At 46.0% G+C, this 24539-nt stretch overlaps 1 protein-coding gene, 1 long non-coding RNA gene and 1 pseudogene across 2 annotated transcripts; 2 read left to right on the forward strand and 1 right to left on the reverse strand.

Moving 5' to 3' along the window:
* Positions 1 to 10035: 10035 nt before the first annotated feature.
* On the reverse strand, positions 10036 to 13665 carry LOC120615897 (patr class I histocompatibility antigen, A-126 alpha chain-like). The gene is made up of 8 exons (XM_039879086.1): positions 13511 to 13665; positions 13000 to 13278; positions 12458 to 12733; positions 11539 to 11814; positions 11300 to 11416; positions 10822 to 10854; positions 10624 to 10671; positions 10036 to 10461 (listed from the first exon to the last, which is right to left on the reverse strand). Exons 1-8 carry the CDS (start codon positions 13581 to 13583, stop codon positions 10457 to 10459), a joined length of 1107 nt encoding a protein of 368 aa, XP_039735020.1. The 5' UTR covers positions 13584 to 13665; the 3' UTR covers positions 10036 to 10456.
* Positions 13666 to 13743: 78 nt separating this feature from the next.
* Positions 13744 to 16760, forward strand: LOC120615898 (uncharacterized). The gene is made up of 2 exons (XR_005656382.1): positions 13744 to 14216; positions 16264 to 16760. It is a non-coding gene; the product is annotated as an uncharacterized LOC120615898 (long non-coding RNA).
* Positions 16761 to 24211: 7451 nt separating this feature from the next.
* Positions 24212 to 24330, forward strand: LOC120615901 (uncharacterized; annotated as a pseudogene).
* The last annotated feature ends 209 nt before the right edge of the window (positions 24331 to 24539 follow it).

Consider the following 24539-nt stretch of genomic DNA (forward strand, 5'->3'; position numbering starts at 1 on the left):
CTAAGAGTCGTTCCAGGAACAGCGCTGGTGATTCATCCTTAGTTTGGATGACCTCGCTTACCTTAGATAAGTTAATGGGTCATCAGGCGGCAGGCCGGAGGCCCTGGAGCAGAAGCTGGAGATACCGTTGGAGAGCCTCCTTAACTTGGTCGGTGTTGGGGTCCCAAGGCGGACGGGTGTTCGGGAAAACATGCTGGTTGCGGGCCAGATCGGTGGAAGGCTGCCCGTTGGGCTCTAATATCATCCTTGCAGCCTCCCTCAGGATTCATTCCCGCTCCTCTGAGGTAAACAGGACCTGGAGAAGTTGCTGACAATCATCCCAAGTCGGCTGGTAAGTAAAGAAAATAGTCTCTAGGAGAGAGATTAATCCCTGGGGTTTTTCTGAGAATGAGGGGTTCTGGTGTTTCCAATTGTATAGATTGCTGGTGGAGAAAGGGACTTAGACCATGAATGGCCTCTAGGTTTCTCCCCCAAGCGGGGGTGCCAATTGCCAGGGCGGAGCCAGGACTGCTGCCTGGTTCAAGGAATCAGGAGCAGGGTCAGGGTCTTGTGGGGGCCGATACACAGCTCCACTGCGGGTATGGGGAGGGCTCCAGAGAGGTTCTGCCTCCCGGTTGGACGGAGATAGAAATGGGTTACGAGGGGAGTTAGGGGGAGGAGTAGAGATCTCGGGGTCTTCAGGGAGTTCCTGTAAGACAGGGTAAAGAGAGTTAGGTGTCTGTCTGGACGGTTTCTCCTTTTGCCCCTTCGGTGCTGAGAGAAGGACAGGCTTGGGAGTCGCCCTTGACTCTTGACCGCAGCGGCAGCCCTTCAAGTACTTGGGGGCATCAGAAATGATATCGACCCACACAGCGATATATGGAGCCTGATCAGGGTGGCCAAGATCTCTGTAGATGATATCCCGCACCTGAAAGGCTGCTTGCAGGTCGAGTGACCCTTCTGATGGCCACCCTGTTCCAAATGTGGGCCACTCTAACTGGCAGAACCTTTGGAGGTCGAAGGGAGTGACATTAGCTCCGTAGACTTGGGCTCGTCTCTTAAAATCCTTAAATTGGTTAAGGAGGCACTGCAAGGGGGTAGGACGATTTGAGGAGGAAGCCTGACCCATGTTAGTAAAGACAGGCAAGAAAAGAGAAAATCCCCACAAAAGCCAAATAAGCCAGGGCTAGGATCAGCCTCTGACCTAACGTCCAGTCGGGCAGGGCCACGGAGGCCAGACCTAAGGAAAGAATCAAACTAAGTAAACTTATGAAGGCTAAAGCAATAGGAGGGTAACAGTACATTTGGCTCGTCCGGACAGGCAGACACAATACAGACAGACAAGACAAACTACAGGTAACACAAAACACTAGTGCACCAGAAAACCGAATACCTGGAGTTAAGACTGACGTCTCAGACCTTGACTGGACTAGGGAAGTGTTGCTGCATCCAGCCTTCCACTAGTTCTCTTTAGGGCCCACCGACAGACAGACCCAAGCGCAGTCTTACTCACCGGTGAAGCTGCTCCAGATGGCTCGTGCCCAATTGTTACAGAATCAAACCTTTTTGTCCACCTGCCCTCCTGGGCAAGTCTGCCTGGCGTCTGAGGCTGAGGAACGTCTCTCAGTGGCCATGCCCTGGATGGGCAGGTCCTCGCCCAAGGCGGCCGGAGTCGCGGGTCTTAGGAGATCTCCCCCGCTGGAGAGATCTCGCTGGGGCCTCCAAATGTTATGGTACAAACGATTCTAAGACCTACGGAGCCAATTGAGATTAATTATGAGCCTTTATTAGCCAGCCGGCGACTGACTCTCTACCACGCAGGGTTGGAGGAGATCAGCCCCGAGCTTCCAGAGGAGGCAGTTTATAAAGCCTCCAACTACATCCTTGAATAAACAGATTACAAGAAGCAGAAGTTAGCCGTTAGTGTTTTGTACAAAGATAAATGTATCCGGGGAACTCTCGGATCAAACAGGGCCTAGTAGACAGTTTTATCATCTGCACCTTGGAATGTTGTGCTTCTCCTGGGGCTGGTGCCTGGAGATATCACCTCCCTGAAACTGGAGAATTTCCACTTTTACACTTTAATTCCTTCCTTTCTCACACATATATGAGAGGCCAAGCACTCACTATTGTGGACAAAAAAATAGTCACATACTAAACCTGACCAGCTCAGGGAAGGCCAGCATGGTGGGCCCTACAAACTCAGACCAAGCGTAGTAACCACATGGGATGGTCTGAACATAAGTGAAGGGTAGTCATATCCTGGGCCTGTAGCTTTCTTGACAAAGGTCAATCCTTACCTTAAGAGCCTATTGTCTTTTTGCATCTAAAATAACATACCGTTGGAATGTCAGAGTAATCCCCTTTTTCCAGACCCCTCAGGGTACAACCACTGCACCAGAGCACAAGACCACAGAACCTTTCTTGTTAATCTTGTCCCCCGCATACCATCTCTACCGGCTATAAATGTTAATTACTAACTCTCCTGGATCCACCACTGTAAAAGAAGTGTGTGTCTCTCCATTTTACTTTTTATCCAATCCCAGAGATTCCCCCTCTCTGCTTTCTCTCACCCCCTTCATCTACCACCAGTGTCTTTTATGTAGCCCTCCTTACGTCTCTTCCTTTGATTCTAATGTATAAAATAAGCGGCAAAACTGCCATTCTCTGGACCATTTTCTTAATCCATTGAGATTTTGCTTCCCAGCAATTGTCATCAGTTTGGCTCAAATAAACTTATTAAGATTCTCAACAGGTTTGGACATTTCTTACATCGACACAACAACAGTTGTTTGCTTTTTCCCTTTTATTTCTATCTAGGAAGATGACTCAGCATTGGGCATCATCTTTAAAACTATTTCATAGGTCAAAATGTAAACCTGATTGTCACCGCTGGCGTGATGTGAAATCTGGCGTCGCCCCAGCAGCATGGGGGAGGAGGAGGAGGTAGACGGTGGATAGCTATAGTGGAGTACGGTGGATGGTGTGGCGTGTGTTGTTCCTCGGTTTTTCACCGCCGATGCAGTAAAGAATTACAGGTCGGCAAGATTGAGAAAAAGAAAGATTTATCGAAAGTACATTTTAGAAGGAGACAGGCAGTGCTAAGGGAAGGCTGCAGCCCTGTGGACTTCAGAAGGTGAAGATATAAGACAGTACACCCCAAAGGAAGGAGCAGGTTTCCAGCCAGGAACGCTGTAACGGTGCAGAAATGGGAAGTTCTGTTTATATTTGGGCTGTGATGGGAGGTCCAGATGATCCCTACGTGAGGTCACCTTGACTGACAGTCGGCCGCTATATCTTTGCCTAGTTTGCATGTTCTTACCCAGAAGTCAGTCTGTTATAACTAGATTCATGAACTTCCAGGCATAGTCAGGATATTATAATGATGGCATAATGAGACTGAAGTTAGGGGCAGTACTTTCTGCGCATGAGTTTGTAGCTGGTTTAGCCAGCAGCTTTTATGGCCTTTGTGCACTGGGATTTGGGATAATTTATAACCCTAAGAGGGAGGTATTTCTGGGAGGTACTTAAGGAAGGTCTTCAAGGGAAGTTTCCATGGTTACAGAGCTGGGCTTCGCTCCTGTCGCTCATGCCTGACTACCTAACGTAATTACACAGAGTCAAGGATGTTTAGTGTCTGGAGATGTCATCCCCAATGAAGGTACCACCAGATTTGGAAGAATGCTTTTTCCCTGGGCAAGTAATAAAATGAAAAACATACATGATTATAAACGTATCAAAAACCTTAGAGGAAATTGCTGGCACTACCACTAAAACAGTAGCCAACCAGAGAAATCTTTAAATTCTCTTATGTGGACTATATTAGACAACAGAATTGCTCTTGGCCATATCTTAGCTAAGCAAGGTGGGGTTTGCTCTCTTGTTAATACTTTTTGCTTTACTTGGATAAAACACCTCTGATAAAATAGAACTAAATAAAATTCAGGTACAAGCCAAATGATTAATTACAGTGCCCAGTGGACCTCAAGGTTTTTTAATATCTTCAGCTAACTGCCCTCAGTTATTGCTACCCGGTTCAAATCTAGTCTTCAAATTTAATGTAGGGAGGAGGCAAGAGAATTAACCTGTTAAGCCACAATCTGAGACTGCAATACGCTGATCAACCCCGTGGCCAGGCCAGGAGGACACCTTCAGAACAAAGGAAGATTTCTACTGAGATTGCTAACAGCCCATTCCCCATACCTGTGAAGGGAAAATGGGAACCAACAGAGTCATTCCCTATGGCTAAAACTATGGGGAACCTATAGATTAAAGGGTGGGAGCTGCCAGCAGGCCTTTTCACACTACATACTCTTCCCTTTCCTCACAGTATGTCCATATGAAAGGACATGGGAACTGAAGAATGACATATAAACTGAATTCCCTGAACACTCTGGGTCCCTCTCAGTGCCTTTACTCTGTCTGTCCCTCTCACTGTCCCTCTCATGCTCTGCCTCTGAGAGGAGACTATACTCTGTCTGGAGAGTGTTACCCCTTTTCTAATAAACTTTCCTTTTGTCCCTAACTTTGCATGTGTCTGGAATTCTTTCCACACTCTACATCAAAGGCACCTCTTCTCTTGGCGCAGGGCTTGGTCTGCCCAGCCCCTCGCTGCCCCCTATACTCGGGGAAATTTGCCTTGTTCTGCATCGAATTGAACTCAACATTTTGTTTGTTATGATAAAATTTTTGCTGTTATAAAACTTTGTTTTGCATATCTTGATGTTAAAAGGACACCACTCTGATAATGGTTGCTCAAAGTTTCTGAACAGACTTATCAGACTTTATATAAGACACCTCAAGAAACTACATAAGGTGTTTGTCCTTACAGGAACATGACGATAAAGCCCTGCTCTGTTCTGGCACTCTTGTTGCTCAAATGTATTCTAAGGCTCCTAAGAAAAAAAGAAAACCACTATCCCTCCTACGTGAGACATGACATATCAGGAATGAGCTTCCTGGCGACCAGAGACTAATAGTGGCATAACACACCAAAAATGAGCCACCCTAACAATGAAGGACCAACAATGCTTTTAATAACTGACCGGCACTGCTTTCCAGTGATTCATCAGTGATACTTGTAAGCAAAGATATTGATCAAAGGAGGGAAATATCAAAAAAACAATAATAATAATAAATGGAGCCAACTTAATATAGAGCTGGAGCTGCCAGGCCAGAGGAACTGCTTTGCACATCTTATGCCTCAAACCTTTGAAATGTTAAAACAGGGCAAAATAACCTTTGGACTGGACCTGAAGCAAAATTGTGTCCCAAAGGACTGTTTGCAAAGATAGCAAGAAAGCAGTTATTATGACTACTGGACTGAAATTTTTAGGTTAACACACCCATAGAAAGAGGTGGACAAATCTAAATATACTGTGGATTTTCACAAAGTGAACATTGGAATAAACAACACCCACATCAAGGTTCAACATTTCCAGCATCCCAGGAAACCCTCTTGAATCTTATTCAGTCATAAATTCTCCCCCTAGTAAGCATTACGTTGATTTTTAACAACATAGATGAATTCTGTATTTGGTAGAATAGAATATTACAGTGGACAACTTTCTGTATCTGCCTCCTTCACTCAACATAATGTTTCCGGGTCTCATCCCCAGGGCTCTGTGTGGTTGTAGTTTATTCACTCTCATGGCTACAAGGGGTTCCATTATATGAATAGACCATACTTCTTGTTCACAGGCATTTCTATTATACCCAGATTTTACAAATCATGAATAATTTCTTTATATATTTTGGCACACATTTTCATTCATGTCTATTGGGTATATAACTAGAAGTAGAAATGCCAGGGTTTGGACTTATTAGATACCAACAAAGAATTTTTCAAAGTACTCGAATCAATTTACTCTGCCACTAGCAATATATAAGGGAAATAATTAGTCCCAATTCTTGCCAACGATTGAATGTCTTTTTCATTTTAGTCATTCTGTGAGGTGTGCATTGATATAACAATACAGTTTATTTTGAATTTCTCCTCTGATTAAATAAAAATGTTGAGCAATTTTTGTAAATTTATGGACCATGTAAATATCCTCAAGTAGATGATGGACTGGACTAATTGTCAATGACTGAATGGGATCCTAGTAACGTGCCAGCATCTTTTAACTGTTTTGATCTTTTTGCTATTAATGAATCTGTGGTCAAAGACAGTAGTATAATAATGGTCTTTGTCCCTGGTTTCTGGCACAAAGCCCTTAAAACCCTTGAATCTTCTGAGTGATAAGAGTGTCTTTGGGATGCCAATGAGATGATTCTTGAGATGGTTCTTGGTTAAGATAGCTTCAGAATTGGGGCTGGTCACCAAAAAGACCAGTCACAATTAGAAAGTTGCAACTTCCAGCCTCATTCCCTGATCTATGGGGAGAGAAGATGGAGGTCGAGTTCAATCACCAATGGCCATTAATTTAATCAATCATACATACTGAATAAAACTTCTAGTAAAAGAAAAAAAAAAACCTAAGTCAACAGAATTCAGAGAGCTTCCAAACTGGTCAAAACATTCATATGCTAGGAGGGTGACACACTCTAATTCAGTGACAGAGGCTTTTGCGCTCAATACCCTTCCAGACCTCACCCTATGTTCCTCTTCATTTAGCTACTAGTCACTTGTATCCTTTATAATAAACTGTAATATAACCATAACATTTTCCAGAGTTCTGTGACTTGATCTAACAAACTAATGAACTTGGGTGGGGGGATCCCTAACTTTGCAGCCAAGTCAGACAGAAGTGCAGGTAACATGAGGATATAATAGTTGAGACTTGTATCTGAAGTGAGAGCAGTCTTGCTGGATGGATCCCGAATGTGTGGGGTCTGATGCTAACTTCAGGTAGTTCATGTCAGAACTGAACTGAATTGTAGGTTATGTATGTGGTGTCTGAGTATAGAGAATTGGATGAGTGGAAGAAAAATCCTCACCATCCCACCAGGAAATTCGGAGTAAGGAAGTAAACTTCTACCTTGAATGTCATTTATTAGTCACTTGTTCTTCCAGCCAAACCTGAGTGCCTACAAAGTACCAGAAAAAATTCCAGTCTCAGATCTTTGCTCTAAGAATTAAAATTTGTCATTCTTTTTCCAACCCTCACCCCCATCACCTGAACTCTCTTCCTACATTAGGAGACTCCCACACATAGTTTGAGTGAGAGGAAGACACCACTATACTCCATAAAAGGGGGAAACCCACTTCCCCCTAACCCTCTTGCAGCTGGACATGGCATGAGGCTCCACCAGTCAGGTGACCACATGCTAGACTCTGACTCAGGACATGGTGACACAGAGAGGCTAGAACTGTGCACAATGCATTTGATAACAGTGGCATGAGTTGCAGTAACAACATCCAGTTGCCAAGAGCAGTAGTGATAGCAATCCTAGGCCCAAGGTCCAGTATCCAGCATCAGGGGAGTCAGTGATATGAGCAGTGATATCTGTGCCCAGAAGCTGGGGCAGTGGTTGCCATGTAGGACCTGCCTTGGGGTGGATTATGAATGTTCCTAGCTGTGTGGCCTCAAGCCTGCTCTGTGCCTTCCCCAAAATAGTATGAGGCCTCAATATCGTGTGTGTGTGTGTGTGTGTGTGTGTACATATATTTACACTTTATATTTTAAAAAGTAAAAATTTGGATTCCATTGTTTGCTCATTCCCTGAGCTCTGTCACTGACCTCAGTGGTTCCCAATCTGGCTGAGCCCCAGGATTGCTTGTGGACTTCTTACAAAACACTCAGACCTCTCCCAAGACCAATTTTCCCACAGAATTAGACACAAGACCAGGAATCATTTATTTAACATTTTGCTACTAAAAGTGCCATGTGAAGACCAGCAGCATCAGCACTTTGTTAGAAATCCAGAATCACATTCTCTGCTCCAAACTTCCTGAGTTAACCAAATGCCCAGGTGATTCCTGCGCACAAGAAAGTTTGAACTCCCTGATCTGTGTGCCTTCTAGATGTAGAGCCAGAACTGTGCCATCTGCTCTGTGTGTGTCTGTGGTGTCTGATCAGATCACTCAGCACTGGGGTGTCCAGTATTCAGTCCTGTTTGTTTCTCTTCTATAGCCATCAGTCTCGGTGACCTCATCTGTTCTCAAGGCTTTAAATATTATTTGTATGTGTCACCGGTCTAACAGACACCTCAGCTCCAACCTCTCTTAAAATGAATGCCTGTGATGACCCCCTCAGATATGCTCCTTCCAGTCTTCCCCATTTCTGCTGACAAGTGCACCTTTCCACTTGCACAGCCCAGAATTTCGGATGCCCTCCTTGACTCCTCACTCTCATACCCCAAATTAACCCACGAGGAAACTCTGTAAAATCCATCCTCACAATGTACCCAGACTCCCACCACTTCCACTATCTCCACCACTCACCCCCATGGAAGCATCTCCAGCCTGGAACCCTGCAGTTTCCTACTGCTTCCCTACTGCCTCCCCGGACGTTTGCCTCCCAAGCCTGTTCTCAGCACAGCAGTCACAGCAATCCTTTTAAAGGAGAAGTCATACCACATCCCTCTTCTACTCTCAAGCGTCTTGTAACTCCTTCTTCACACAGAGCACAGGTCAGCACCCTCCTAACATCCTCCAGGTCCACGTGGTCTGGCCGTGCCTCTGTCTCATCTCCATTACTCTCTGTTGTAGCCACACCAGCCCCCTCCCTCCTTCCAGAAATCACAGACACACTTCTGCCTGGGGCATTCCCACTGCAGGTTCCCCTGTCCAGGATCCTTGTGGATAATTCCTCATGTCCTTCAAACTTTTTCTCAAGGTCGCCTTCCTGGGGAGGCTCACGCTGACCTCCCAGATGAAATCAGCCATCTTCCCTGTTTCCACATCTCCACACTCTGGATCACCATCCCCATTGCATTTTTCCCCACAACATTTATCCCCTTCTAACATAAACACCTTTCTTATTTATTGTGCTTATAGTATGTAGTCTGTCTCTTCACACTAGAACATATGCTCTGCAAGACCATCAATTTTTGTTTTTACTTCAATTACATTTCCCAGATGTAAAAAATGTGTCATACATCTGGCACACAACCAATATTGGTTGAATGAATGATCAGCGTACAGCACCTCCCTATTCTAGAGATAGTATCTTTATTAATATGGTCTCAGGTCACGTGCTATTTTGAGGCAGCTTTGGCACAAAGTCCACTCATAATTGCATTGATGCCACCTCTACTTTTCTCACAAGTGCTGCTCTCACCTCCTTCCCCTCATCTCTTTCTGCCATACCAATTCTCCCACACACCACAACACATAATTATATTTCTCACTTCCGAAAACAATGACCTTTGATTTACCGGTTTTATTTTTCAACCAAATAGAAATCTAAAGTAGACTCTGCTTTATAAATCCCTGAGTTTGGACTAGAGCCAGCACTAGAGCTAAGGGCAGGGAGAGATGGTGAGCAAGCAGAGCAGAATTCCAACAGGAACTTATCTAAAATGAGAAATTGCAGGATCTCGTCTCTGCTAATTCCAAAAAAATTTGCTTCCTTTGAGAGTTTGAGAAAAGGTAGAAAGAACAATCAAGCCCTAGAAGGAGGCAAGAGCAGGTTGACTAGGAAAATTCATCTCTTGATGCCACTTATAAGTCTGGGGCTTATAAGAACAGTCACAGGGAAAATGACTCTCGGAGATGAGAGATAGTCTGAGGAAAATGAGACCAGGACTTGTAACAAGAACAAAACCAATCATGTGCCTCTATAAAAACAGTGCAACAAAAAATAAACACCCAAAAGAAAGGGCCGAGGATCAGACCCAGGCCTGAGCCGAGGCTGACCCAGCCGCTTAAATCCCTCACTGACAAGACAAGCCCTGGGTGATGGTTGAGACCCTGTGATCAGAGGTCCCGGTGCCGCAAGGTCCTATTGAAGAGACAAGGACAATGGAAAAGAGAGGTGACCAGCTGAAGAATGACCATGTCAAAGTCCACAGTGCACTGAGCACTGACTGGGCACAGATCCCATCCACGCTCGGTCCTCACAGCCTCTCATATCCCCACCTGCAACAAACTCAGCACAGCAAACACACAGATTCTGAAAAGTTCCCAGTGATTCCATTTATTTCCTCTCTCAAATATAGGATTGTCTCCTTTAATTAATCCATAAACCTTTCACAACTAGAACTGAAAAACAAATTCATATTTATATTCTTATTTCAATAAGGCAGTAAGAAGTTGCAGCTCAGTGCAACACGAAGCAAAGGCAGGGATGGGAACAGCACAGCCTCTGCTGGAACAGGAGAACGGATGAGGGAAGAGACACAGGTCAGTGTGGGGAAGGGGAGTTTGGAGGGCAGGAGTCAGGCCGGTCACTCCACTTCCTCACATTAGGCTGATAGGAACGCAGACACATTCGGATGCCCTTTGCAGAAAGAGAAATCAGAGGTTCTTCAAGTCACAAAGTGGGAGCATGAACAAATCTTGCATCACTCGTTCCCCCATAAGGCAGCTGTTTCATGCTACAGAAAAAAATAATCACGAACAAATTCAGGTTAGTCGCTGCATGTGGTGACATTCTCAACACTCCACCACATGCTCAAAATATCCCAAAGAATGCACATTCCCCAGTCCTGTCCCTTCTTCCCCAGCCCCTCGCCACTTTAGGCCACCCAGGGTCTCACCTTTAGAAGCTGTGAGAGACACGTCAGAGCCCTGGGCACTGTCACTGTCTGGGGTAGAACAAAACAGAATGCGGTCAGAACTCATAGGAGATGTGGCTAAAGGAGGAATTGTGGGGGTGGGTGAGCTTCCCCCATAGGCTCCCAACTACACTATCCCAAGGGTCTCTGGGATCACTCCCTGCCCCCAACCATACTCACTTGCAGCCTGAACGTAGATCCCTCCTTTTCCACCTGTGGGAAGAAAACATCTTGTGAGAAGCCAGGGAAGGGGGGTGGGGGCCATGAGGTACTAAAGGAACCCCCTAGTCCTGGACCCCAGGGAAGTTTCCAGAACTGTGACTTCAGACCCAGGACACGGTGAGGAAACCTAAGGAAAGTACATGTGGGCAGACTGGACCAACCACTCTCCTGGAGGTCTGTCCTCAGCAGAAACCTTCCCCTTTATCCTGTGACAACTAGAAGTCAGGTCCCCGTCACCGGAATCATCGAGGTGATAAATCTGTCCTTCATTTTTACATGTGCATTAATACAGAGCAAGTGTTAGCAGATGGGGCCCCAGGCTGGGAAAGAACGTGTGTGTGGATGGTACTTCCCATTAATGAGGCAGGACACACTCTACCTGGGGCTTGAAACCCCACAGAGGGACAAGAAAACTCGGACACCACCCCTTCCTTACCTGAGCGCTTCCTCCTCCACATCACAGCTCCAAACACAGCTCCAAGGACCACAACTCCAAGGAGGACCAGGGCAGCAATGACACCCACAATGGGGATGGTGGCCGGAGGAGGAGGCTCTAGCAAGGGAACAGACGGTGATGACCCTGACTCCGGGGCCTCAGCCCCAACCCTGCTGAAGTCCTCCAGGGGCTCCTGCTTCCCCTGAGAAAAGGCGCTGTGCCCAGGGCCCCTTCCTTACCCCATCTCAGGGTGAGGGGCTGGGGCAGCCCCTCATGCTGCACGTGGCAGGTGTATCTCTGCTCCTCTCCAGAAGGCACCACCACTGCCGCCCACTTCTGGAAGGCCCCGTTCCCGTCGGGCCTGGTCTCCACGAGCTCCATGTCCTGGGTCTGGTCCTCCCCGTCACGCTGCCAGGTCAGGGTGATCTCCTCAGGGTAGAAGCCCAGGGCCCAGCACCTCAGGGTGACCTCACGGTCAGAGATGGCGTGGTGGGTCACGTGTGTCTTTGGAGGGTCTGAGGAGAAGGATCAGAAAATTCAGGAACTTTACATCCCTCCTGGGACACTCCACCATGACCATGTGACCATGTCCCACTCCACTGTGACCATGCTGAGAATGCTCAGGACAAATGGGGTGGGAGAAGGGAGCATAAAACGCAGACGCCACACTGGACATAGGTATCTGGGATAATCTCCTACTGTTTAGAAAGTTCTAGAATTAGGCTGAGACAGGCCAGGGTCAGAGATAGGTCTCTGAAGGGGGGAGAAGGGATTCCTGGTCCTGACCTGGGTGGGGGCCAAATGACTCAGAAAAGCTAGAGTCAGACCTCAAACCCACTGGGTGTGGGGCAGCGAACATGGCCTGAGAGAAAAAGTCCCCAGGGTTCTCAGAGCAGCTGCCACAGTCAAAGGGAACCGCTCGCTGACCAGTTATTCCCGAGATAGTCTCCCCCTCCTTCCCCCGAAGACAGCACCCCTCATTGTCCCTGAGGGAAGGTGGGCCCTCTGGGCGAGCCGCCCTCTGGTACCGGATCTGAAAACCCACACGGACTCATTTTCCCGACCCGCAGGAGGCGGGTGCTCTGGTCCCACTTTCCTCCATCCTTGGAGGAGCCCCCGGCCCCCGAGGGAGAGGGGAGGCCCCGCGGCCCCTCGCACCTGCGCGCTGCAGCGTCTCCTTGCCGTTCTCCAGGTATTTGCGGAGCCACTCCACGCACATGCCCTCCAGGTAGGCCCTGTCGCGCTCCGCCACACCGGCCTCGTCCAACTTGCGCCGGGTGTTCTGAGCCGCCAGGTCGGCCGCGGTCCAGGAGCGCAGGTCCTCGTTCAGCGCGATGTAATCCGCGCCGTCGTAGGCGAACTGATGGTACCCGCGGAGGAGGGGCCCGTCCGGCCCCACGTCGCAGCCGCGCATCATCTGTAAGGTGTGAGACCCTGTCCCCGCCCCGCGTCAGCCCCGCGTCAGCCCCGCGTCAGCCCCGCGTCAGCCCCGCGTCAGCCCCGCGTCAGCCCCGCGTCAGCCCCGCGTCAGCCCCGCCGCAGCGACCGGACCCAAACTGAAAGCGAAACCCGGGGAGTCCCCGCTGGCTCCTCCCGGCGGGTCCCGCAGCCTCGGGGCGAAGCCCGGGCCCGGACTCTCGGGCGACCCCGGCCTGTCCGTGGGGACGGGGGTCGGGACCGGGGCCCGTCGCGTCGCTCACCGGCCTCGCTCTGGTTGTAGTAGCCGCGCAGGGTTTTCAGACCCACTCGGAAAACCTGTGCGTGTTCCCGGAAGTTCCGGGTGTTCCGGTCCCAGTACTGCGGGTCCTGCTGCTCCACCAGGTCCATCCACGGCGCCCGCGGCTCCGCCCTCGGACTCGCGGCGTCGCTGTCGAACCGCACGAACTGCGTGTCGTCCACGTAGCCGACGCCGACGAAGCGGGGCTTCCCGCTCCCGGGCCGGGACCAGGCGGTTAAGAAATACCTCATAGAGTGGAAACCTGGGGGCGGAGAGGGGATGAGACCACCGGCCCTCCTCCCGGCGCGGGTCCCGGTCCCAGGTCGACGGGCCGGGAGCGACCAGGGGGCGCGGGGGGCGCGGGACGGTCAGGACGGGACGGGGGTTCTGGGCCTGGGCGGTGGAGACGCGTCTTCCCCGGGTCCTGCGTCCCCGCCGGGCGGTCCCCTCGCTCCTGCCCCGCAGAGGCGGTTCCCTCCCGACCCCGCACTCACCCGCCCAGGTCTCGGTCAGGACCAGGGCCCCCGAGAGCAGCAGGAGGAGGGTTCGGGGCCCCATGACCTGCATCCTCGGAGTCTGGGGAGACTCTGCGTCCGGACGGGGCCGTGGAGACCTTATAAACGGGCGGCGACACGGATTGGCTTCTCTAGACACCGGACGTGCAATGGGACTGGGAACTGGGGCCGCGTCATGAGTATCCAGACAGGAGGACCCGACACAGGTTGTGAGAGGGAGAAGTGAAACCTCGGGGAGGTGGGGACTCCCCAACACTGAGCTTCCCCGCCCCAGACACCGCCCCGGCGTCTGAGACCCTGAGAGCCACGCCCTGGGGACCTGGGACTTTGCCCTGACCGCTCCTCCTTCACCGACAGCTCTTTGTCACCCTGTCTCCCTGAGTCCTGGCCCAGGAGCTGTGTGAGGAAACCAGGGAGAGACCCCAGGCGGGGACGGGCCCCTTTGCCTCCTCTCCTCTTCCCGGAGCCCTTCTCCCTGAAATGTTCTCTCTGCCTCCCGCCCTTTGCCTCTCCCTTGGACTCTTCTAGAAAGCTCAGCCCCAGGGAACTTGATGCCTAAGAGTGAGCTTGCCCTGGGAACGAAGGAAGGACAGAGGGTTTTGCTTTCATCCTGGAGAAGTTGTGCCTGAAAACACCAGCCAGAGATTCTCACAGTGACCAGTCTCCTTGTTGTCTATGAACCAGGGTGGGTAACACAATCTTGAAAACTCCTGATCCTCAGGAAGCTAATCTGTGAAAGAAAAGATTGGGCCCCCTGGTCCGGATAGATAGGTGAGCGCTGTGCTCAGACTCACAAAGCTCCTAAGTCTTAACTTTCCCAAACAGCATATCTGTGACTCCAGGTTTTTGTATTGTAAAACGAGCTGCATTCCACAGCCCAGAATTTACCAACATACCTTATATTATAGAGACTTCCCACAGAGACAAAGCCATTGGAGGGTTTTGGTGAAGAAATGGCAGGTACATCCTGAGTCACATTAGCAGGATCTGTCTGTGTGAGTCCCCCACATCCTCAATACAAAAAAGGACGTGGAAGCAGTTTGTTACAGTGTATTTCAACCAGCAGCATGTACAGCCTCAGAGTTCCAAGTGTTCAGTGCAGTTACAATGTCCTTCACTAGTGCTCCTGCATAGCCTATTTTTGAGGAATAATTCACATCTAAGTGGTGTGCATATTTTATCGAGACATTATTATTTTTTAAACTGATTAACATAAGGAGGCAATTAGTTTTTAGGCAGGTCCACAGAACAACCTGCTAGGCTCTAGATCGTTTATTAAAGATCTTTAAAAACACATTTAAATCTCAGAGTTCCACTGCTGTAGAATTCTTTACTTCTGCTGCACTTTCTCACCTGCCACTTCTCCAGCCCTTCCCTCTGTCTCCTTCATCCCCAGGCCCTCTTCCCCTCTTAGTCTCCACCACCCTCTCACTCCTGATTGTGACACTAGTGCTACCCACACCCCCCCACAACTGCCACCCAAAACCTATTCTCCCCACAAGGATCAGAGATCCTGCTAACGTGACTCAGGACATACCTGCCATTTCTTCACCAAAACCCTCCAATGGCTTTGTCTCTCTGTGGGAAGTCTCTAGAATATAAGGCATGTGAGCACAGGGGCTTTAGGCTACTTAGGTCAAAGTTGCCTCCCAGGCGTATAAAGCCATTCCTGACAGATAGTAGGCATTAAGTTAATTGTCGGTAAATGATGATTGCATTAAAATTTAATTACATCACACAAAAATCATAAAATAAAAAATACAAAAAAGTTCAGAAAGATTTTATTACGGGTGACTAGTGTGCATATCAATTCATAAATTCATCCCAGTGAAATAATATGCCATATGCTTATTCATTGCACAGTTGAGCCTGTGTATTAGTTTTCTATTTTTGCAGAAGATATTACAATTTAGTGTCTCAAAACAACTCCCAATTATTTGCTCACAGTTCCTTAGTCAGAAATCCAGGCATGGTGTGGATGGGTGCTCTGGTCAAGGTGTCACAAAGCCGTGTTCTCATCCTGAGCTCAGGGTCCTCCTCAAAGCTTATGTAGAGACGGTTGGCCAAATTCAGTTTCTTCCAGTTGTCCATCTGAGGTCTCGTTTCCTTGACAACTGTCAGCGATGAAGTGCCAGGGCATAGCTGCTCCTATCACCTAGTGGCCAGCAGTCTTTGCCACGTGGCCCTGCATTTTCAAAGCCCCCAGTGGAGAAATGCCTCACATTGAATCCCTCTCACACTTGGAATCTCTGATCAGGAAGAACCCCAATCAGCACTCACCTGATCAGGACAGCCCCACCCAGGACATCCCCCTCCTCCCAATCTTAAAGTCAACTGACAGAGAACTTAGTTACATGTGCAAAATCCCTTCCCAGCAGCACCCACATCAGTGTCTAATTGGATAAGTGACTGGAAGTGAATAACGAGGGTTGTTGTTATTAGGGACCTGTTCTTCCTCTTGTGTTTGATTGGGTCATGGTTGGAAATCAAAGTACAAGTAAATAGAGTGCTGTGAATGGTAATAAAATGCATCCTGCCTGTTAGCCATGGAATTTTTTAAATCTTAAAACCAAAAGACATTGTGAATATCTTATAATTAATTTAGAGCAAATAAAAATTAAAATGCAATATTTCATTCTCTCTTTAAACACTGTATCAGTTAGGTACTGTAGCATAACAAATTATACAGAATGTAGCAACTCAAAATAACAAATGTATATGTTCTCCCATAGTTCTCCAGGGTCAGGAATCTGGCAGAGGTTTACCTGAGCGCTTCTGGCCAGGGCCTCTTTCAAGGTTGCTGTCAAGTTGTCAGCCAGGGCTGCATCATCTGAAGGCTTAACTGGGGCTGGAGGACTCACATGAAACATGACTTATTGTTTGAAGAAGCTGTTAGAAGAAGCCTCATTTCTACCTGGGTGGTCTCAGGAGGCCTCCATTCCTAGCCATGTGGACTTTCCATAAGGCAGAAAATGACCAAGCAGCTGCTTTCTTCAGAGAAAGTGATCAGAGAGAGAGAGAGAGCAAGCAAGATGCAAACTGCAGTGTTTTCTGTCCTGGACTCAGAGTCACACACCATCACATTAGCCTTACTCTGTCAGTTAGGAGTGAGTCATTAAATGCAGCCCACACTCAAGAGGAGGGAATTACTGCACCTCTGGAAAGGAGGAGTGTCAAAGAATCTACACACATGTTAAAACCCAAATTAAAATTAATTAATGTTTCAGGATTTTGTAAGTCACTGTTTCCTTTTTCTGATTATTTTTCTTTAATGCTTTACATTTCACTTTTGGAAAGCCAGGGGTAAAAGTCTGAAACAGAGAAAGGAGATACATCAACTTTTGTGCTTCTCAAAATTACCTTTAGTGATAATGTTTCATTCAATACGTTGCAACAAAGTTGAGAACCTATAGTTAGCTAGACCAAATAGTTCCAAGATGTGGGTGCCTTAACAAGAATGTCTTTAAAATAATAACTATCTTTGTCATTAGAAGTTTCAAATTTAGTTTGTTAAGAATGTCAACCAGAGAGTAGAGAGGGAGGGGGAAAAGGGGAGGTAGATGGAGTAAAAGGGGTCAAATATGTGGTGCCAGAAAAAAATCTAACTCTGGGCGGTAAACACAGAATGCAATATGTGTATGTGCCTTACTGTTAAATTGTACACCTGAAACTTGCTGGATTTTGTGAACCAATGACACTATAATAATTTTTAAAATGTCAAAAATATTAGCAAAACTGCCAGTTTTCTTATTCAACATCATCTTCAAAAACATTTGCGTAATGAAATTACTTTTCAGTTAGAAAAATGTGAACCTCATGCCTCAGTCTATACACCTAGGTTAGCACCATGACAACAGTTTTGGCGTGATGCAGTAGGCAGAGGTGTTTAACTCCAACTGAGGAACAAAATGTCCAAAACTACCTGTCCAGTTGGCATCCTAGAGTAAATTTCATATCTTTCACCGTGCTTTTGAATGAGATTTGGTAGAAGTGATTTGGACACCAACGTGATTCTAAAAAGCACTGTTAATATGTGCCTCTAAAGTTTGTTTTAAAGCAGCTCTCTTGTGTTTTCCATTACACTTTCTAGTCGTCACTGGTTTTCCCTTTATAACATTTTCAGGTTTACTTACATTGACCAACAGTGTGCTTTTCCACTTCTGTAAAGGTATTTAATTCAGTTGTATGTGAAGTTAAATGTAAATAATATATCAAATCACAAGATAGAATTACTTGCACATCAGATTGAAGACTGTATACCAGAATATATGGAGAGTGAAGGATCATGTGACCTATTTCTAACCAATGCCATTTTCTGTGACATCCCGGTCCTCTCTCTGACATGGCTCGTAATAATTGGTTGTGGATTTGTTCCAATGTGAGTAGTTCTTGCTAAGTACTCTTACAATACACTTTGGTATTTTCTTTTCTCTTTCTTTTCACTTTCCTTTTTAAAAAATGAGCCAGGAATAGGTCACAGTTTGAAAAGTGTCAGTTTGAGGTAAATGAGCCAGGAATAGCTACAGTTTGAAAAGTGTCAGTTTGAGAAATTATGATCAATTAAATACCTGGGCATCCACCACTGCTGTCAGAAACTGAACCTAGGAAGCCCCCATGAGGGCCCCTCAGTCCCATCCCCCAGGTGTAACTTCTATCCTGAGTCTTGTGTTTACCATTCCCTTGAGTTTCTCTAAAGATTTTACAGTAAGTGTGTCTGTCCCCAAACCAAACATTGTTTAGTTTCGCGTGCTTTTGAACTTCCTGTACAGTGAACTCTTGCTGCATGGACTCTTCCGAGACTCAGCATTATGTAGGGAGTTACCTCTCATGTGTGAGGCTGTTGTTCATTCATTTTTACTGTTGAAGTCTTATATTTTATAATTATACCACAACTTTGTTATTTTCCTATTGATGCCTATGTTGTTATTCCAGTTTTTACTGTGAACATTAGTGCGCATGTCTCCTGGGGCACAAGGCAAAAAATTCTCCAAAGAACACTTAGGAGTAGGACTGCTGGGCTATACATGCTCATTTGATTTCCAATGTGCTTGTGCCCATTTAAACTTATACCAGGACTGTGTAAAACTTTCTGTTGTTGATGTACTTGTTCCAAAAAAACAAAACAAAACAAAAAAACCCACAAAACCAACAACCCTCAGTCAAATGAAAGAATTAAGAGTTGAAAACCACTAACTTGGTTGCCCAGGCATAATTTTTCAGATACTATTAATAATGTTTTTTATTTAATTTTATTCCATATACCTTGGCATTATACTTGTAGCACATAGGTCCAGATAATGCTTCCTTTTAGCATAACCACATAGTCATTTTATATGTTTTCATGCTTCCATAATAAAAAGGAAAAAGGGAAAGAGGGAAGGAAGAAGGGGTACAAGAGAATAAAAGAGAACAGGAGGAGAGGAACTGGAAATAGTGAGTGCAGAGAATTTCAGCATGCAAGGAAATAAAAGAGCTGTAGACAAATAAAAACAAGAGAGTTTTATTAGTTATCTATTGCTATGTAGCAAACTCCCCCAAAATTCGGTGGCTTAGAACAACAAACATCTATTAACTCAAACAGATAATACAAAGACAAGCAAAATGGAGCAGATGCTAATGGGATAAGATGGATAAAGAGAAGGATTTTACAAGATGGGATAAGTAACAGGTCCTTGGTATACAGATAAAAATGATTTTGTTCCTCAGTGTCCTCCAAGACCTCCCCAGTCACCAGGCACCCGGGTGTCCTGCTAGATTTGAGAGTGTTACCAATTTCTCATGTATCCTTCCTGAGAAAATTTATACGAATTTTGTTATTGTTGCTACAGCAAGGAGTACTACAAAAAGAGAGAGAGAGTGCGTACCTAAGAAAATATTTATTTTCAGTTTTCCTTGGTGTTGGCATCAAGGACCTGGAGAAAGGGGTGGCAGTGGGGAGATGGAAACCTCAGAGATGGCACAAGTTTCCTGAGCTCTCCTCTCCTTCAATTCCTGTCCCATCTTGACCTTGACACCTGTGGAGTCCAGCACTGCTGGGAAGCTTCTTCATTTCCCCATTGATGCCCAGCCTTCGGGGCAGACTCCTCTGACCAGTTTACAGCCCGGATCCTCCCATGCTGCTCCTTCAGCATCCACGAGCAGCGCAGCAGCGCCCCCGTGTGGCCACACGGCTGAGGACGGAAGACCGTCTCCACTTTCTCCTGCTCAGTCAAGCAGTGTCAACTTCCTCATGTTCTAGTGATCAAAACTAGTCACAGATCCAAGGGGAGGGGTCACATTGCAGAAGAGCATATGGGGTGGGAGATATTGTTGAGGCCGTCTTTGGAAAAGGAAACCTTCACAGTATGTTAGAAGCGATAGGAGTTACAGTGAAAAACATAATTCACCGGAGACGATCAATGCCAGGTGATGGGAGAGGCGGCACTTTTAAATAGGGTGGTCAGGGTGAGCCTCATAAAATGTGTAAGCAGACTTGAAGGAGCTGAGAAACTGAGCCATGCAGTATTTGAAGGAAGGACGTTCTTGGGCAGCCCTCTCACACCCAGGGCTCCGCACGGGGCAGGCACTAAAACTGCAGTGGGAATGGAGGCGGACGCACTGATGGACAGACTGGTGGGGCAGGGGGCTTTGGGACCAAGGTCTCTCCTTCTTGCTCTGGATTAGGAAGTCCTGGCGCTGGGGGAGGGAGAAGGCACCAACAAGTGGAGGACTAGGAGAGGAGGGAGGGAGCAGAGGTGGGAAGCCCACGCGGTCCTTGTGCTGTTGCTCTCCTATATCCAGTGCTCCCTCAGGTTGTGTTGACTGACAAGTAGGACCCTGAGGGCAATCACACTGTGAGAGGCCGAGTATTTATCTCTTTACCTGCCAACAACATGCTGACCTGGCTGCATGAAGGAAAGCTGCTGACTGGACTCAGGATTCAGGGGGACCGATGGAAGGGGAGGGGAACAAGACACTTCCGTGACAGACAGCTATGAGTGTCCTGCCCAGAGAGGAGCTGAGACACATCTGCTTGGGGGAGCACCTGGACTTGAAGGGCACCTCAGAGTGACCTGGGGTGAGGTGCTGTCAGAGCACAAGGGTGAAGGTGACAGTGGATCTCATCCAGACCCTGCCATGCTCTCTGCCTCTGTACCCAAGGCCTTTCTCTTCCCTCCTAAATGGAGACAGGCAATGTCCTCACTCACTCCCTGATCTCACCTCATTCAGAAGTCCTTCCTGCTCTAACCTCCTTCATTCCTGCTGCACCTTCCCCACAGCCCTGGACTGACCTCTCCTCTGCCCTCCAGTGGCAGGAGTGGCTCACTCCCCACTGAGCGGCAGGCTCTAGGTGAGAGGCTGGGCTCTAGCTGAGGTGGAGAGAAGGAAAGGCTCCTGGGCCAGGGGCTGGGGAGGGAGAATGGGCACAGCCCGAGAAGCTGAAGGGTTGGGGGAGGTGATGGAGGAAGCTGTTTCCACACCATCATTTTTCTCTCCTTTTTCTCCAAGGGAGCCATCCTTCCTTCTCCCAGGCCCAGGGACATGGAAAGAGCAGCATCATGGGGACTCCCAAGAGAAAGTAAAATAAAGGCGTTACTCTCTGGTTGCTTATTCCTCTTACAATGCTGGCCAATGTGTGTGATATGTGTTACACTGAGATTATTATTTTTTTTCACCAAATTCTAGAATCCCTAGATTTGGAAAGACTTTCTGAACTTGAAAGAGTTCATTTAGGGAAGTCTTCAAATAGAAGTGAATAATATTAAAGATATCCTAATGCTTGGGTCCTTGAGACAAATGATTTCAAGAAAGGGTCAAAATATTCATGGAGAAGTAACCATCAAAATTTGGCTATTAAAGACTACAAAATAAATTATGATGTGAAGTCAAAATAACTTGTTTTGTAAAATCTTTACTTGAAATAATTTACAACTTAGAGAAAACTTGCAGGTACAATACAAAAAAAAAAAATCTATCGTTTCCCAGACATTTTGCCATGGTTGCTGTATACATAATGATTTGAGAGCAAGTTGCGTGTATCACTGCCCCTTTACTGCAAAACACATCAGTCTGTCTCCTAAGAACAAGGACATTTCTTTCATCATCAGAGCACAGTAATCAAAATCAGGAAAAGAAACGTTGACTCAATACTACTGTCTCTATTCAAATTTCCCAAACTGTCACAGTAGTATTATTTATAGACATTTTTATCCAGTCCTGGATTTAATCCAGGAACATGCATTATATCCAGTTGTCACGTATCTTTAGTTTCCTTCAATTTGGAATGGTTTTTCAATTTTTTCCCTTTAATGACCTCACTATTTTTGTAGAGGACAGGTCATTTCTTTTATAGAAATATAAAACTTGGAATTATCCATTGCTTCTCTTGATTAGAGTCAGGTTGTGTTTTTGGCAAGAATGTTACAGAAGTAATATTGTATCTTTCTCAGAACATCACATCAGGAGGCACATGAGGTCAGTTTAGCCCAATCGTGAGTGATGTTACTTTTGATCGCTTAAAGAAGTGTCTGCCAGGTCTTTTCACTATAAAGTTACTCTCTTCCATTATAATTGAGAAGGAACTTGCCAGAGGTACTTTGAAACTATGTAACTACCCTGTTCTTCAAATAAACTTTCACTTACTAGCTGTAGCACTTGATGATTCTTGTCTGTATCAATTACTATTACCACGGTAGCAAAATAATAATTTTTCAAACTCTATTATTTTTTTTAAGTGGTAAAACACTTTTTTTACTGGCCACTTCCAAGAATGCTTTACAAGCTGTACAAACACATTTACAGACTCCATGTGGTGTTTTTCTCATAAACTTTTCCATCTACAATGGCTACAACAGATGTCTGATAAAACACTAAACTAGTCTTCTAAGGAAAACAAGGCTAGGGATCCCTCCTGTTAATCCGCATTTGCCTCCTTAACATTGGTTTCATAATAAAAAGACAGAAACAAAATGCAGACATCTACTGTCGCTGCCAGTGATCTCTTGGTCTAAACCAACAAGGACATGACAGTCAAAGTCTATTCTTTCTTTTACATTTGTTAGTTGGTATTCTACAGTAAAGAATAGTTATTCTTTTCTCCCTGCCCCTAGTTATTTATTGATGTGTCCATTTAATATCGGTATGGATTAATGGATTCTAAATAACGCAATGGGTTACAATAAAAGAACTGGTTTTTAATTTTAATTTTTGTCACTTAATTGTCTATGCAAACCTCTATATGTCCCGCGTCCTCATGTGTAAAAGAGAAGAGGAAAGTCATTTTGTAGAGTTCTTCTGAAAGTCACCTATGACAGATTCTCAGAGACTTGTGGGGTGATATCGAAGTAATCACGCATATGTGCAATTAGAAACTCAGGAGAGGAAAGAGAGAACAGGGCAGAAAAAATGTATAAAAAGAGACCAAAAGTTTCCAAAATTTGCTAAAAGACATGAGTTTATAGATTCAAGAAACTTGATGAAGTCCGAGCAGGATATATATAAATAAAACCACACCCAGAACAACTGACAAAAGCAAAATAAACAGAAAAACTTGAGAACGAACAGGAAAAAGGACACACTGCATACATGAGAACAATTATAAGAATGACCAGTAAACATGTTTCTGATTTATCAATGGAAACAACAGAGGTCAGAAGACAATGAAATTGAGGAATGGCCTGGTTGGGACCCCTGGAATAGAGGCCTCACAGTGTCCCCAGCTTCACTTTTCCTTGCCCTGTCGCTTAACAATAGATTGTCACCAGCAGTTTGACCCAGAGGTTGGAACGTCCCCTGCCATAGAAAGTCGCCCTGAAACTTATGATTATGCTGACTGATCATAATCCTTCTGTCTAGCATTCTTTGTTTCTGGGTTGTTAATGCCACTGGAGGACCACAGCTCCATGAAGCACAACAGACAACAGACTCCCCTCCCCCAACTGTCATGCAGCCTCTGGGATAATGCCCAGATTTTCCCTTAAATACCCGAAATGGGTTTGAGAAGCCAAGGCAGTTTTGACCTGCTGCCTTCTCAGATCACTGGTGCTCTGACAATAAATCCTTATTCTAAACAGCTCAACTCCTGTCAGTCTATTGGCTGAGCGGCACAGGCAGCGCGAGCCCCTGACTCAGTTGCCCTCTGGTTTCAAAATGATATTTTCTAAGTGCTGTAAGAAAATAACCTATTAACTCAAAACTCCACACCAGCGAAAATATTCTTCAGAAAAAAAGACATTTTTAGATAAAATAAAACAAATAGTTTTCTTTCAAACAGAACTCAACAACAACAACAAAAAGAAACACTGAAGACATTTCTTCTGGTTGAAAGAAACACCAGATGTGAACTTAAATCTTCAGGAAGGAATACACAGCTCTGGAAATGATGAATACAGGGGTGGAGGGCAGAATCAGGCAGGTAACAAAAGACTCTTTTTTTTCTTTTAGCTTCCCCCAAATCCAAATAAACAGTACTATCAACCACCTTGACCTAATTTACGTTTACAGAATGCTATACCCTGCAATCGTGGAATACATATGTTTTTATTCATTAATAATTTATTTCAGAATATATATTTTAAAAAGTGTTTAGGTTACATTCACTAAAATGGCTTATATGTTGAGAAATATAACAATTAATAAATTTCAAAAGATGGAAATCATATGTACTCTGGTCAAAATTAATTTTATTAGAAATAAATAACAGTCTACAGCCATGCCGCCCTGAACGTGCCCAATCTCGTCTGATCTTGGAAGCTAAGCAGGGTCGGGCCCGGTTAGTACTTGCATGGGAGACCACCTAGGAAGACCAGGTCCTGTAGGTGTATAAAAATAAAGAAGGAAGGAAGGAAGGAGGGAGGGAAATGAAGGAAGGAAGGAAGGAAGGAAGGAAGGAAGGAAGGAAGCTGAAGGAAGGAAGGGAAGGAAGGAAGGAAGGAAGGAAGGAAGGAAGGAAGGAAGGAAGGAAGGAAGGTAAAGGAAGGGAAGGAAGGAAGAAGGAAAAGAAAGAAAGAAAGAAAGAAAGAAAGAAAGA

The sequence above is a fragment of the Pteropus medius genome, unplaced genomic scaffold (assembly GCF_902729225.1).
Source record: "Pteropus medius unplaced genomic scaffold, Ma_sr-lr_union100, whole genome shotgun sequence".
NCBI classification, from domain to species: Eukaryota; Metazoa; Chordata; class Mammalia; order Chiroptera; family Pteropodidae; genus Pteropus; species Pteropus medius.